At 38.0% G+C, this 16,806-nt stretch overlaps 1 protein-coding gene across 1 annotated transcript in view; it reads right to left on the bottom strand.

Moving 5' to 3' along the window:
* Positions 1–16,806, bottom strand: part of CNTLN (centlein) — a 200,530-nt gene that overhangs the window by 120,174 nt on the left and 63,550 nt on the right. Inside the window, 1 exon segment of the mRNA XM_071581574.1 lies at positions 10,060–10,251. Coding sequence (XP_071437675.1) covers positions 10,060–10,251 — 192 coding nt within the window.

Here is a 16,806-nt window from a genome sequence, read left to right as displayed (position 1 = left end):
GCATTTCATTAGGAATTAGTTTCAGTAACGGAAATGACCACAAGTTAAAAAATGAAATTTACAGCACTGCACTTTGAATAGGATATCTGGCTCATTTTAGGCTGTATAATTAACAAAAAATAAAAAATTAAGCCTCAAACATGGACTTCAAAAATTTGCCGTGCAATACTAAATCTAGAATTGCTATAAATAACTAAAATTACCCTGTCTAGCTAAGTTTATTTTACCATTTATATTTCAGTCAAAACCAGTATTTTAAAGACTGCTATAGAAGCCTACTACACTGAAATCACAGAAATAGTAATGTTAAAAAAAGTCGTACACTGAAAATAAGACTTGATAGATTTTTACGTTGCAATAATAGACACAGTTTTTCTTGACATATTTTCTTTATGTATTTCTCACATGAATCTAAATTTTTCTTTTAGTTACAAATCAATTTGGGGTTTTTATCCCTAATCTGAAGTTACATCTATGTGCCATTTCTACTTCATTGTTTAATCGGTATTTTCTATTCCAGACATTTGTGGAAACTTCATAATGAGAAGCAAGTGCAAGCAATTCTGAATTAGGTAGAATGCCCATATGTGCCAGATGTCACAGTGACAAATAAAAAAATTACATGTCTTTTAATTACTGTTCTTTGATCAAGTATCACTTCTTAATACTGTCTTTGATGTCTGCACACATCTGTATAAAATGTAGGAGTCAAGGCAGAAATTGCTGATTCAATTCAGCAAATACATTTAAATATTTACTATTCACATGGGTAACAGTTATGTCATACTATCTGTATGACTAAAGGTATGGTATACATTTTAGAGCTAAAAATGAACACCAGGAAAGAAACAGACCCCAAACTACAATTACATGAGATGAAATTAATCAAGCCCCACAAGCTTATATCTTTAAAACCATATAATTTTTTTTAACTGTGTAACCTAAGCATAGATCAAACTAAAATAACTTCCAAATTGAAAGGTAACTAGCCCTTCTGATCAGAGACAAGGTATGTGATAGCTGCTGAATGCACAAATTAAAAGATGTAAATAGAAATTTATTGTAAAGAAGATTCAAATTCTTCATCACACACATTAGCAGAATAGTCAAAATGAAATGAAGCAAAAGTTTTCCCTCAACAACACAAATGCTACACTGACTAGATTAAGATTATACTATTTTAAAAAGTTATATTTTACCTTTAATGAAAGAAAACAGACATATTCTTGCTAGTAAAGCAAATAATATAAAACTAGTTTTTTCTTGTCTAAAATGTAATCTTAACAGCAAGAAAAGTTCAAATCCACTAAGTCTCTGTTAATATATGCAACATTGTAGTATAATCTTCCTAGCTATTGAGTGTCTGAGGGAGATACGTTAGTGCTGTCAATGTTGGCATGTCCCACTGGATGAACTTTCAAGAAGTCAAGAATCCGAATATGCTCAAGAAATCAGTATTTTATAGAAGAAATAAAATTGCATTTAAATGAACTTCTTTTTTTGAAAGGATTTTTTCAAAGAATGGTAATAGGAAAACTATGTGTCCACATTGCTTTGGTGTCCTATTAATTAAGCCTTACTTCCAAATCCATTCTGTTCTGATGTCAAGAGACAGCAGAATGCGTTTTAGAAGGCTCCTCTTAATCATGTTTGACTTCAGAATTTCACAAATGACCAGAATTCTCGTTGTCTAACAGTTCAGAGAAGGAGTGATAGGTAATTTTGTTTTTTACCCTGCAGGAATCTCAGCTGTGGAACCACCCAATAACCACGGCCTTTCTAAAATTTATAGAAGATAGTCAAGTCAGTGATGGGAAATATGTCTGTCATCAAAATGCAGCCAACGATGAGCATTATGATATATTCCCAGTAAGCATACTCCAGCTTTTCAACCAGAGGAAGATTGCATATCAACAAAACTTATGATACTTGTTATAACAGAATGTAAGAATGTTCATCAACAGAAAATATTAAGCATGTTAACCACATACTGCTTTAACATCTCGGCTCTCATACAAACCAAGTAGCTATGGATGCTAACAAAAGACATTTCCCTCCCTATGAGGCTGCCTCAGTAACATTAATAATTGGTCCCATCACAGCCTGATTTAAGATTAATTGACTGAAAAATGAAGGTTCATATATTGCATTTAGCTTACTATATTACATACATTATCACAAGTTGCCTACTTTTGCTTCCTCCTTTGTCTTCTACACTAGCATTGGTAAAAATCTGATTGAATTCATGACAGATCACATGAACGTTCAACTAATGTAATTCTGCAGAAGTTCTGACTGAACCTACATTCACTAACAAAAAAGAAAATTCTCTATGAAATATGGCAAGAAGCCAACAAAAGGTAATAAGAAAATAATTATTTACACCCATGTTCACCACTAAGTAATTTAAGACTGTTTCACATTTGGATCTTAGTCCACATTGAGCATACTGGTGAAAGCACTTCAAGTTCAGACACTGTTGGGAGAAGACATGGAACAAATCAACAAAATAGTAACAATGTGCCCACACTGGATGTGATTCATTTAAAATATCCCCAGGAGATCAAGTATGAAGTTCATCACCAGTTGCAGAATGTCGTTAGCTTTTAAGATAGTCTTACTTTCAGCCTCAGAAACTTCCTGAAGTTCTTTAAAGAAGTAACCAAAATTGATCTGAGTCAAACTGTCTACTTGTTTTTGAAATGGATTTCAGGAAAGCGCCCTACTAGGAACTCCTAAAGAAACTTACCTGCTGTATTTTCAGGGGAGAAAAAAATCATACAGCTACAGAATTGTTTTAATTATGAGAAGTAAGTAATAGCAATAAATCCTTAGTTTACTCAGTGGGAAAGAGTCACCTATGGTGTCCCACATGTTCAAGAAACACAGGAAGACCTCCCACCACCATATCCAACGTAGCTTTGAACACTGCCATGGATGAGGCAACCACAACCTCCCTGGGCAACCTGTTCCAGTGTCTCACCATCCTCAAAGTAAAGAATTGCTTCCTAGTATCTAACTTAAATTTCCCCTCTTTCAATTGGTACCCGTTACTCCTTGATCTGTCACTGCAGCTCCTGATGAACAGTCCCTCTCTGCCTTCCCTGCAGGTACTCAAAGGTTGCCATGCGGTCTCCACACAACCTCTTCTCCAGGCTGAACAGCCCCAACTTCCTCAATCTGTCTTTCTAGTGGAGGTACTATAGTCCTCTTATCAACTTCATGTCCCTTCTTGCTTCAAGTTCAATGACCTTGGTTATAGTGGGGACAGGAGAACTGTACACAGCACTCCAGGCGGGGTATCACAAGGGTATGGGGGCAAGCAACTAGTAAACTGTCACACAAAATCCAGATTTGGCAATACACATGTTGTAGATAGAGGAAATCATTCAAAAATGGTTTCACAAAGAAAACTAAGACATTGTTAGCTTCAAAATATATAATTCAGAGTCATAATTAAAGCTTTTAAGATTAAAAAAAATCATACAACAAAATAAACCACAAAGAACTCCTCAGAGCAATGCAAGATGATGAAAGTTGAATGATGTATTCAGAAAGAGGGCGTGAGAATCAAAAACTATGATCCAAAGTTATGTGAAGACTAGTTTTATATTTATAATGTTTCAAAAAAAATCACTAGAATCTTCTAACAGAAAAAGACCCCTAGATTTCAAGACTCAGAAAGAGGTGTGGAATACAATAAGAAGTAAACACTCCACAATATTTAAAAGAATGTCTTTTATCATTGGTGAAACAAAATTGTCACATCATTAGATTAAGTGGAACTTAAGTATAGGTTAAGAACCTTAAAACTAATAAAAGTTAAAACATTAATTATGAAATGACTATCAGAACACATCCAGAAGACAGTGCAACCTATAGTTTTTCTGGTTTACAGCAGATTACAATTTACACAAACTTTGAGGAACTAAACACTGTATGTTCTTTTAATATCCAAATTCCTTTGGGCTTATGTAAATAATTGTCCTAGTTTAGAAGAAAAACTAGTCTATATGGACTAGGCAGGGAGCCTCTTTCCAAAAACCACCACAAACTTTGAAATTAATATACTTAATCAGAAAATTTATAGAAAAAGGATAATTGTTCTTAACTACAAATGTATGTATATATACACACACAGACACACACACACACAGACATATATATATATATATATATATATATATATATATATATATATATACACATATGTAAAACACCAAAACAAGGACAGAACAAACAGTAACACCTTAATCAAAACTTTCAGACCAAGTTCTATCTCTGTCCCTTCGCTGCAGTTCTATTTACGGACAGAGGGGAACCCTGTCACGCCTTGGGAGGCTGCAGCCACCAAAGTCACGCTGGTGCTCCAGTCAAACAAAAACAGGACTGGGGAAAAGGGCTCCAAAAAACTCACACAGGAAAAAATGGTAGTCACAAGGGACAGGCCAAAACCCCTCCCATTGGCAGTGTAGAGACCCTTTTTCCATCATTTGTCTGAAGCATGGTGGGACGAAGGTAGGGTTTAGCAGCTCCTATGCAGATGCTGTTGGCCTTCATGAAAGTCTGCATCAAAATCCAGGTAGTGGTGATACTCTCGTTTCAAAGCACTGGGCACCCAGAGTTGCACGGGCTGAGTGTAACCAATCCCCTGTTCTCCCTTCCCCTCTCCCCTGGGGGGTGGGATCCTATGTATTGTGTATACAGTGTGGTTTGTAAATGTTAGTAAATATAATTTATTCTTTTTATTCAGTTCAGTTTCTTTAGAGTGCGTTTCTTTTCGGTTTTGGGGATTGATTAGCCAGAAAATAGGGAAGACACCAACCCAACCTAAAGAAACCGAATGAATCAAAACAAACACAATTGAAAACCTCAAGGAAAGGGAACAAGAATGAAACAATCTCACCCAGGACAGGAGAACCACCAGGGACCAGAGGGACCAGATTTCAACCACCTCCCTCCAGCTCCTCAGCCAAGGAGGGGAAGCAACAACAAAAACCACTCTCCCTCTGCTACCTGGAAGACATGTGTGGAATACTTGTAACTTCCTTAGATACAATGGTTACTGAGAAAGCCATGGGGGTAAACCATTACATTCTCCACCCCTTCTTCCACACTGGTCTTTCCACGCAATCTTTGTATTATTGCATTTGCTTATATCCCACACATATATATATAGTCCATATGTGGTCCTTCGAGGCAGATGTCTTGCCATCAAGGATCAACACCATCATCAGTTCAGCTTTACTCCTTTGCCTTTTGGTTAGAGTCACAGTTTCAAGTTGAGGCCTAGTCCACAGTTTAGGGCTGCCTTATCTTTGGACATCATGGGATACCAGTACCGGCTTTGTCTGGGTTTTTCTCATCTCGTGTCTGGTTTCCTGCAAAACACAACTCAAAGCACATAATGAGTTCTTCCCCAAGGCTAGATTGCCTTGGGGCACACACTGGATCTCACCATCTTTCCTCATTACCCACCAGGTGTTTCCGGACCCTTGGGCAAAAACAATCCCATGAATGGGTTTGTCTTGGCCCGAGGGAGGGGTAATCCAGACAGATTTCCCTAACATGCCTCTCAAGTGAATCGTTGGAACTTTGTCTCCATCTACCCTGTGGAGGGATTCTGCTTGGGCAGGACCAGCTCGATTGACAGAGCCTCTGGTGTTAACTAACCAGGTGGCCTTGGCAAAATGCTTATCCCAGTTCTTGAAGGTTCCTCCACGTAGTGCCTTCAGAGTTGTTTTTAACAGTCCATTGCACCTTTCAACCTTTCCAGCAGCAGGTGCATGATATGGAATGTGATATACCCATTCAATACCATGCTCCCGTGCCCAAGTGGCCACTAGATTGTTCTTGAAATGAGTCCCATTATCTGACTCAATGTGATCTGGAGTGCCATGCCTCCACAAGACCTGTTTCTCAAGGCCCAAGATAGTATTCCGGGCTGTTGCATGTGGTACTGAATATGTCTCTAACCATCCGGTGGTCGCTTCCACCATGGTAAGCACATAGCGCTTACCTTGGCTAGTCTGTGGTAATGTGCTGTAGTCAACCTGCCAGGCCTCTCCGTATTTATACTTGTCCCAGCGTCCACCATACCAAAGGGGCTTCAATCTTTTTGCCTGGTTAATGGCAGCACAGGTTTCACAATCGCGGATAACCTGGGAAATAGTGTCCATGGTTAAATCCACCCCTCGGTCTCTTGCCCATTTATAGGTTGCGTCCCGGCCTTGATGGCCTGAAGCATCATGGGCCCATTGAGCTAGGAACAATTCTCCCTTTTGCTGCCAATTGAGGTCTACTTGTGACACCTCAATCTGTGCAGCTCGGTCTGCCTGTCTGTTATTATCTTGTTCCTCGTTAGCTCGACCTTTGGGCACATGGGCATCTACATGGCGGACTCTCACGTTCAATTTCTTTACTCTGGCAGCAATGTCTTGCCACAGATCTGCAGCCCAGATGGGCTTCCCTCTACGCCTCCAATTCATCTTCTCCCACCGGTCTAGCCATCCCCACAGGGCATTTGTTATCATCCATGAGTCGGTGTACAAGTAGAGCCTTGGCCATCCTTCTCTTTCTGCAATGTCTAGGGCCAATTGGACAGCTTTGAGTTCTGCGAACTGACTGGATTCGCCTTTCCCCTCAGTGGCTTCTGCCACCCGCTGGATGGGGTTCCACACAGCTGCTCTCCACTTCCGGCTCCTCCCTATGATACGGCAAGAACCATCAGTGAAAAGGGCATAGCGCGTCTCTTCATCTGGCAGCTGATTATATGGTGGAGCTTCTTCAGCTCGACTCACTGACTCTTCCTCTTCTTCATCTGCCAGGCTGAAGTTCCCACCTTCAGGCCAATTGGTTATAATTTCTAGAATTCCAGGGCGATTCGAGCTCCCAATTGGAACACGTTGTGTAATCAAAGCAATCCACTTGCTCCACGTGGCATCGGTGGCATGGTGTGTAGGGGGCACTTTTCCCTTAAACATCCAGCTTAACACTGGTAGTCGAGGTGCCAGGAAAAGCTGGGCTTCAGTACCAATTACCTCTGAGGCTGCTCGTATGCCTTCATATGCCGCTAGGATTTCCTTCTCCATAGGGGTGTAATTGGCCTCAGACCCTTTGTAGCTTCGGCTCCAGAAACCAAGTGGTCGCCCTCGTGTCTCACCAGGCACCTTTTGCCAGAGGCTCCAGGAGGGACCTTTATCTCCAGCTGTGGAATAAAGTACATTCTTCACATCTGGTTCCGTCCTGACTGGTCCAAGAGCCACGGCATGTGTGATTTCTTGCTTGATCTGCTTGAAAGCCTGTTGTTGTTCAGGACCCCATTGGAAAATGTTCTTTTTACGGGTCACAAAATAGAGAGGGCTCACGATCTGGCTGTACTCTGGGATGTGCATTCGCCAGAAGCCAATGGCTCCCAGAAACGCTTGGGTCTCTTTCTTGTTAGTCGGTGGAGCCATTGCTACAATCTTATTGATGACGTCGGTTGGAATCTGGCGATGTCCATCTTGCCATTTCACCCCAAGGAACTGAATCTCTCTGGCAGGTCCCTTGACCTTGCTCTTTTTGATGGCAAAACCAGCTTTGAGGAGAATCTGAATAATCTTTCATCCTTTTTCGAAGACTTCTTCTGCTGAGTCTCCCCAAACAATGACATCATCAATATACTGAATGTGTTCTGGGGCCTCACCCTTCTCCAGTGTGGCCTGGATCAGCCCATGACAAATGGCTGGACTGTGTTTCCACCCCTGGGGCAATCGGTTCCAGGTGTACTGCACGCCCCTCCAGGTGAAAGCAAACTGTGGCCTGCACGCTGGTGCCAGAGGAATGGAGAAGAACGCATTGGCAATGTCCAGTAGACTTGGTCGTTCTCCTCTCAGCTGGAGGCAGGGCGGCTTAATTGTGGTTCTTGGCTCTGTTCTGGGATTTCTGCTTCAACATGTGGACAACTTTTATACTGGCTTTCTTACGTTTTGATTTCCATATCTGGACTTCAAGCACAGAAGTAGATGCACTGTCCCACCTCCTCATGCCTTTCCCCTGGTCACACAGGAAGGACGACAATTCACCATGTGACTCACGCTTGGGGTTTGCTCTCTGTTGAGGTGAGGCAGGAGAGAAAGAGCTTGCTGTGGCTGTAAGGCATCTCCTTGCAGTGGCTACATTCACAGCAGGTACGAGTTGAGCTGTCTGAACTCACAAAAACAGTCAGTACAAGGAATGAAACGAGTATCCAGTAGCAAGAGAACATTGTTTATATTAGATGTACCCAAGCAATGCAGATATCAAGGAATGTTTCTATAACAATGCTCCCGGGAACCCTGCCAACCTCCTGGGACACTTGCTAGTGTCCTTCGTTTTCCCGGCCAATGCACCAATTATCTGTCCTAAATTGAGCTGGCAAAACACCAACTGTCCAGGACAGGGTGAAAAGGGTTCCTCCTCCCCCCAACCAGCTAAGGGAAAAAGAAGAGGGAGAGGAAGAAAAACCCTCAAAGCAGGTTTATGCTGAAACTAACTACATGTATTTATGCAGAAAAGAGAAAATTAAGAGGATACTATAATATAACACACACTTACACAAGTTACGTATAACAAGAAATAATTTCCCACTTCCCAAAAGTCTGCCATTTTAACTACAAATCATTCTAGAGAAGTCAATTCTTCAGAGACAGACTTAAGCAGAGAGAAAAGCTAAGAACAAACATTTTACTTCCCTAAGATAACATGATGGTAAGCTGGTACTCCGGGCTTGGGCCTCCCCATCCCTCCTGGGACAGTAGAGTGTCTTGCTGGGACCACAGTTGTGAAGCAACTGCCTAAGCCACTCCCACACACCAGCTCTTACCCCTTTTGAGATGATGCAATATGGTATGGAATACAATATTATTGGCCAGAAGAAGTCAGCTGTTAGCTAGCTCAGTCCAGCTCAAGTCAGCTGACAATTCCCAGGCCTAGCCGAACTTTTAAAACCTAAATTTAGGCCCATCCGGCCAAACCCATAACACTGAGCCAGAGGAATTCCCTCCAAGCTACTTCCACCAGCCCAGCAAAACAGGGTTCTTGCCCACACCACAGCCGGAGCAGAGAAGTGCATCCAGCACCAGGAAGAAACCTCTCCCTTTCCCACCTCATCTCCCCCAGTCATTAGGTTGGAATGCACAGCCATTGCCCAGTTTTTGTTAGCTAGTAGTGGGATTTTGGGCGTTTGTGCCCAAACTCTGTGTGGATGGGGAAATGCCAGGAAAGGTTCTGAAACTATAACAATCATCCTTGATTACAAATCTACCTTTCCTCACCATGCTAAGCAAAGTTTTATATTTAACAACTATTATTACCTTAACTAATTTCCCTTCTCTACTTAATCAAGGGAAAGAGTGCTAGTGAAACTGAAACACAAGTACACCTCACTGACTTACCTATGGAACAAACTAAGCAATAGAGTTTAGAAAACCACTGTGGGTGGATAATTTCAAAGCCTTTCAGACTCCTTTAAGTCATAAAATGGCCTTTGGAAAATGTCACGGGTAAGATCTGACACATTTGTAAAGTTGTAGGTCTGCTAGTGCAATGGATGAGTTCATTGTAGTAGTTCCAAATGGCACACTAAAGCTTCGACATTTTTAGACAAATGTTTCTCCCACCATAAATTTTTCTTTAGATCTATGATCTCAAATTTAGTTGCATGGTCAGGGAAACTGTAACAAATCAGAAAGAATGTTTCGTTTTCACAGAGAAAATTCAGAAACTTCACAATTTGTTCAGTGAATTTGCTTTCAGTATCACTTTGGCTTTTTATTTTTTGTGTCGTTTTAGAGAATATAAATAAGAGTCTTGTTGAATAGGGATACCATTACTCTTCTTTTCCCCCCCAAGGTAGATTTAATTGTGAAATAACTTTGATTAGCAACAGTAGAAATTTTACATTACTGCAGCAGGATAGTTGCATGGGTTTCTTTAAAAAAAAAAAAAGCCAAACTGCAATTTCTTTTAAAACTCTCTGGTATAGAAGCTTAATTTAAATGAAGAAGCAACTTTAAATATTCTTAGAAGAGCACTCACCTGTACTCGATATTTTTGCAAAGAATTCTGTACTGCATTCAAAGCATTATGTGACTCCTGAAGTTGCTCTTGCAACTGACAAATGCTTTTATCTTTTCCCAGTAATTGATCCTGAAGAGAGGCACAGCTTTGCTGCAGTTGAATTTCACTTGTTTTAACAGTTTCAAAACATGAAGTCAGCTTGTTATAAAGCTATGAGAGGGGAAAAGAGAAATAACAGGATTAAAAATAACTTCGGTGTAGATAACCATATAAACACAGAAAGTATAATTGAAGTAACGTATCCACAAAGATCACTTTCTTTTTTACATTGTAACAATTTTTTTCAAACTTGTCCTTCTGCCTTCTGTCAAGTTCTATACGTTTTAAAATAGTCATTGCAACAATCACTCAAACTTTAAGTTTGAAATAAGTTTTCCAGAAAAACACAGCTCACAGTAGAATATTATCAGTTTCAGTTGCTTTTTTAATAGCATTTATCAGTAGAAATGGCCATCTAAAAATCAGAATTGATTTTACTTCTTTAACAGTTTATATAAAATACAGAAAATACACGAGGGAAAGAAAACCCCTTACTGAGAACAGGCAAAAAAAAAAAAAAATTAAAGTATCCATCCAAGGAATTAAATTAAAGGAGCAAGAATACCAAATACCATCCTTTTCTTTTATGGAGTAGTTTAAACTTTTAAAAGTAACATTTTAAATATAGTTTGGATGGAAATACAGTGAATCTAATGCCTACTGCATTTTGTATGAAGTGTAAAATGGTTGTTTAATTATTCTATGGGAATTTTTTCTACATTAAATATAAACTCTAGAGATTATATTGTAAACTCTTATCCCTGGCTGTTGTTCAACTGTTCTTTCTGAAACCAGAATATCGTATATATTCCATGTACACAAAGAATTTCTAAAACAAACAATAAATAAATACCTGTACGTGCCATCTGAGAAAAACAAGATCTCTTATTCTTGAAGAAGTTAATAATCAACACATCCCTCCATTTTTACCCTTCTTTTTCAATTTAAGCATCTGAACACTAATTAAATTTCAATTGTTAAAAAATAAATAAATAACAGTTTGGAAAAGAAACTTTAACTTGAACAAACAATAGCACAGATTATGAAGGAAATACATGACTGTGGCTTTACTACCTAACCATACATTCCTTTCTCCATTTCAGTGCTGCATTCCTTTGATTGTCTTTTTTTCTCAAAACAAACAATATTGCCTCTGACCATTCTACCATTAAATGACCTATAGAAGGCATGTATGTTCACCTGCAGGTAACTGTTCTCTTTGGAAGACCCATCTCTGCCATTCAATCAAAAAACCCCTGAATTAAATATGAATATCAGAATTTCCACATATACTAATAATGTTTATAAGCTCAAGGATTTGACACCAGTTATCTTACTTGTAAAAACACTATTTTACTCTTTGTTGTCAGTTTTAGTTAAATTACACAATGCTTTCTCTCATCTGCTTACATCACTTACAAGTTAAAGCATTTGAAAAACAATCACAACTTCTCAAGTGGCAAACTGTCTACCTAACATTTTCTGAGAAATTTGGAAACAATCATCTCTCCCCTTTCCTTCTTCCTATCATTTTCCACTTCCATGGGCTCTCAAAATCCACTTAAGATGAAGTAAATTACTTCTTGCCTATTTCCAAGGCAGATCAGAGATCATGTCTCTCAGGCAAATTAATTCAAAGTCCAGACAGATTGATAATTCAAATGACTCTAAGTCATTAAACATTTGCATTGAAATTTTTGAGTCTACTGAATCTTTCTTTTTTATTTAAGAATGCTTACGTCATCTCTGGAAATGCAAGTTAGCCAATTTCTTATGGAAATCTGTAAGTATCTCACAGGAAAATAAACAGTTCATTTATCAAAAATCATCCATTTTTAGGCAATGCTCTTCCAAATGGAAAATCAAGACAAAGTTACTTCCAGCTATAACTGTATAAGCTCATTAGCTAGATCATACTAGTTTGACAATTTGCTGGTCTTACGACTAGCAGTACTTAAGTGGTGGTAATTATAGTATCTGAAAGGTAGCACCCTAGTAAGATGAATGGAGAACATCAAAATTATGATGCTTTTTCATAGTTGGCAAGCCACATCCCATAATGTAGCTAATGGGTATTTTTGGTAGTCAGCATTTGTCAGGACAAGACAAATAGCATGTCTTTTGACTTGCATAAAGTTTTCCAACCCTTCCTGCTTTGAAAACAGTACTAAAACACAAAACACATATATTTCAACTATAAAACTAGCTAAAATCTATGTGCAAAAAACCACGCTGCCGCCATTCATCTTTCTACACTAAGTTTATATATCTATTTTAAATTACACCAATGTATATTTAATAGGACTCAGATTCTTTTTTTAAGGAACTTAACATTAGAAATTTTAAAATTCTCTGTATGAAAAGAAATAGTTTCATCTATTGTCCACAGATAACTGGAACAGCTTCCAAATTTCTATTTGGCTACCCATCTATTCTTTTACTGTTTTGTGGATTAAATAAATGCCTAAACTCCAGACTGAATTATTTTGGGATTTACTGCTCATTTATGACCCTGTTTTAGAAGAGGCACCACACTTAATCACATTGCAGTAAGCACCTTGCAAAATACAGAGAATTGCACAGCACAGTGAAACAGGTCTACCATCACAATAGAGAGAGTCAGGTGTAGACAAATAATGCAAAATGGAGGTCAGACTACAGATGGAACATTGCATAAAATATCCAAAAGAAAGACAAAACCAGTGTAAATTATTTATCTCAGAACTAGCAAGTTTCACAGAAAAAAATGAAGGGATCTTGACTGTACAGATGTGAATAACTATACATCACCTAAATGTCAACAGGACAAGAGATTTATTCAATAAACTTTTAATTCCCAAAAAAGTTACTAAAAATGTTTACAAGATAGAAATAAAGAGGAAAATATTTAAAATAATTATTTATAACATTTTATGATGGTATTTGAAGGAAAAAATCATCAGGAAGCAACACAAGACAGCTCTGCCAAACCTGTTGCACTGACTGGACTTTGGGAATCTTTCTAATGCTAGAATCTCCTTCTAGTGTTAGAGCTGTCATTACTCTGATGGGAAGAACAGATTGTTACAGGTGAAGGTATTTAACAAAAGAGAAAATATTAAAAGTATCTGAAATCACTACACTAATAAATTTGGTCTGTATGACACAAGAGCATTAGTCATCAGTCAGGAGGGTTAACTTGTTTGAATTACAAAAAAATATAGGGTTCCATATTTCTCAGCTATCCTAACAATTTTCTATATTGATTTACCTGATTTCACCAGAAAACACCTTTTTGGTACACCTTTGAAGAGTTACTTAGAAAATGTAATGCCATCAAATGACCTAAATACCAAACCAAAGCCAGGAATTCCAGAACCAAAAGATAGAACCCTAATGCCTGCTCAAATATGATAGAACATTTAACAGCCTGGTAACAGTGGGATGAGGAAGTACTGACATACCTTAAATGGCAAAATTAACCTAGATCAGACCAAGGAAAGCTGAAGAATTCCAACAAAACCTAGTAAACAATTAACCCATGCTATTTATTGTATGGTATGTTATTGAGAGTCACAGTGCAACTGGAAAAAAACCTGCAGAGTGAAATAGCTGAAACAAATGACCAATACTATCAGTACACAAGCATGCAGGATTTATTTTAAACTAGGTTTAGATGGCTCCTGTGCACTACATGCCAGCTAACAGCTGGACAGAAAATATGTCCAGTTCCATAATCCAAAAGACATTTAGTTAATGCTGTCATGAACTTTTCTATGGTATCAACTAAAGCAGAGAGTGGGGCCATTTGGAAGACTTCCTTCAAAATTGTAACAGTAAAATGTAACAGTAAAATGTAACAGTAACCATATATGTGTACTGGGTGTAAAACAAATATTCTCCTACATTAAATATTTCACCTACATGCTCACTCCCTAAAAATGTGTATTACAGAGATCTGAGTCGGAAAAGCCCTTCAAGATCATCAAGATGGCCAAAACCCCTCATGTCAACAATGCCACAGTACTAAGTGCCACGTCCAGTCATTTATGAATCCAAATATACATTAATTCTGAACATAATCACAGAAATTAAAAAATAGGTAGTCTAAATTAAGACACAGTAAAACTATAATGGAAATTATTACCACAGCATTGCAGAAATCCATGTTACAATCCATGCTGTTTATGAGAACTTGAAAAGAACAAGGGCAGAAATCAGCTGGAGAAACTCCAGGGTGAAAGTGAAGTGGCACCTCAGACTTCCACAATGTTTCATTATATTTTATTTATAGATTATTCATTTTGTTTTTCCCCAAGTACTCGAATATTCTGCAGATACCAACCTACACCATTAGACACAGGAACTATCAGGCTAAGACTATCAGTACAGGGTTTTTCAAACATGAAAATCATCACCTGTGGGTATGCAAATTAACATCTCCCTAAAAGAACCGAGACTACCCAGGATTTCTTCAGCTTTAGCCTACAAGCACATCTGATGCCAAAATCTACTTGCTAGCACGTGACCAACTGTACTGGTGTTTGGTACACAAGAATCAAAAACAAACCCAATGAAAACACTTCCCAACAATAGAAAACAGAATCTGAGCTTGAACTGAAGTGTGTGAATCTGCTGAAGATTTGAGTTCCTCACAAATTGCACAAAGTAGGCTATGAAAAGGATGATTTACTTATTATTGATGTGGGCTTCAGCATATTTGACTGGACAGATAATTTCCCTTACCATGGGTGAAAGAACTTACGCTTTTCATTCCAATATGAGTGAAAATGTGCAGTTACAACCATTTACAGATCTATATGGATTTAAGTTTTATTTTGTGTATTTTATGCTGTGTACCTAAAAATAAATATGCTTAAGTTGTCGAAGTTACAAAAAATAGTGGACATGGTAAAATTTAATCTGAATATGGTAAACACAGTAACTTAATTTTCTGATTACAATTTCCCAGGCTTGAAAGAAAGCAAACTATCTCTACACACTGACATGAGGAGAAGGACTAGCAAAGGCAACTACAGATACAAAATTAACATCTCGTAGTGTATCTGCCACTTTCCGATTTTTATCTACTTGTTGGTGCACTTGATGCGGACTTCTGCAATGCCTCATAATTGAAAACTCTTACTGTGTTTTCTAATTACACCAAAAATCTAACAACAATGCTTTCCTTCATCACAAACATGCACTATACCATTGTCATCAGTATTCTCTATTTGAGAGCTGAGTTCTAGGACATGAATTACCATTTCCTGTCGAATGACAAATTACGGTATTTCTGCTCCACTAAAAAGGCCTTCCATTGAAAGACTTCTAATCAGTGTGATTAACATAGATCCTAAAGGCCACATCAGATGAAGCAAAAGTACCAAGTTACAAAAACAAAGGCCTTAAATTGTAAATTTCAGAAAACTGTGATAAACTGGCTAAGGACTTCAGAATCTCCAATTGCCTTATTATCCCTAGTATTGATTGAAGTCTCTCCACCTTGAAATTGTTGGTAGGACAAATCTATGGAGTTTCATTAAATCCAACACAGGAGTGAAGTCCCCAGAGCACTTGGGATCACTAAAACAGATGCTATACATTTTAGAAAAATATTCTCTATCCTTGAGAATTTGAACTAAAACTGCAACATGAAATAGATAACAATTTGTTTCCATAAAAGCTGTAATGTAAAGGGGTTATTGTAGAATACAGCAACTTTAAAATTTGTACTTACAGAAAAAAAAAGTAGGATGTGAAGTCAAAGCAACGATAAAACAGATTACAGATCTTCACATATTGCTCATTACAGCTAGACTTTGAAAAGAATTTGTGGTCCTCAGTGGATTTACACATAATCCAGTGCAGATTTATGACCTTGGTCAGGTTTATTACAAAAGGTTTTTTTTTTTCAGTCCACTGTTTCATATTACTCATTAACATCAGCACAAAGATCTGTTCTTCTAAATGGTAGACTATTAACATGAACTTGGAAGATGTGAGCCAACCACAGTGCCTGAGCTATGGCATATACTGCATATCTGACCACTAACGGAGAGGTCACTGATCTCGCTGTAAGGGCCCAGATATATTACAGGATGTACACGCTGATAGGCTCAATGCCATCTGAGGCAGTAGGAAAGTATTCCTTTGTGACTGTCCTTATGGAACATCTGACACATCCTTATCTAGCTGTTCCAGCCTGCATATTATTAATGTAGGGAAGACAAACAGAACACACATTTGTCTGCAATAGCTTCCTTTCTCATTCAAGGGAAAAATTAAGGCATTTGTATTATTTCTATAGATACTGAGTTTTCCAAATGTCTGCTGTGACTTCAGTAGGACCATGTTTCTTGTGATTTAAAAAATGCATGTTACTTTGAAGCAGCAATTACAGTTGGGAGTCTTTTACAGTTCTGATCAGAAATACAGAACAAGACTGTCATGATAAAGAAATTTGTTTTCCCTTCCACAGTTCTCAGCTCAATCTGACACCAACATTATTAGCTTTATACCACTCTGACTTAGGGAAATGTCACTTTTTTTTCTTTACTTCCTTTCAAATTGTAGTTATTTTTTACATATTATGATTATTTTTTAAAAAAGAACATTTTTTAAATTGCATCAGATATTTTCCAAAAACGCAACTTAGCAGTTCCACAATAGTAATTTTTCAGCATA

This window comes from Pithys albifrons, chromosome Z (genome assembly GCF_047495875.1).
Source record: "Pithys albifrons albifrons isolate INPA30051 chromosome Z, PitAlb_v1, whole genome shotgun sequence".
Classification (NCBI taxonomy): domain Eukaryota; kingdom Metazoa; phylum Chordata; class Aves; order Passeriformes; family Thamnophilidae; genus Pithys; species Pithys albifrons.
The sequence above is the reverse complement of the archived record's forward strand: the minus strand, read 5'-3'. Positions and strand labels throughout refer to the sequence as shown.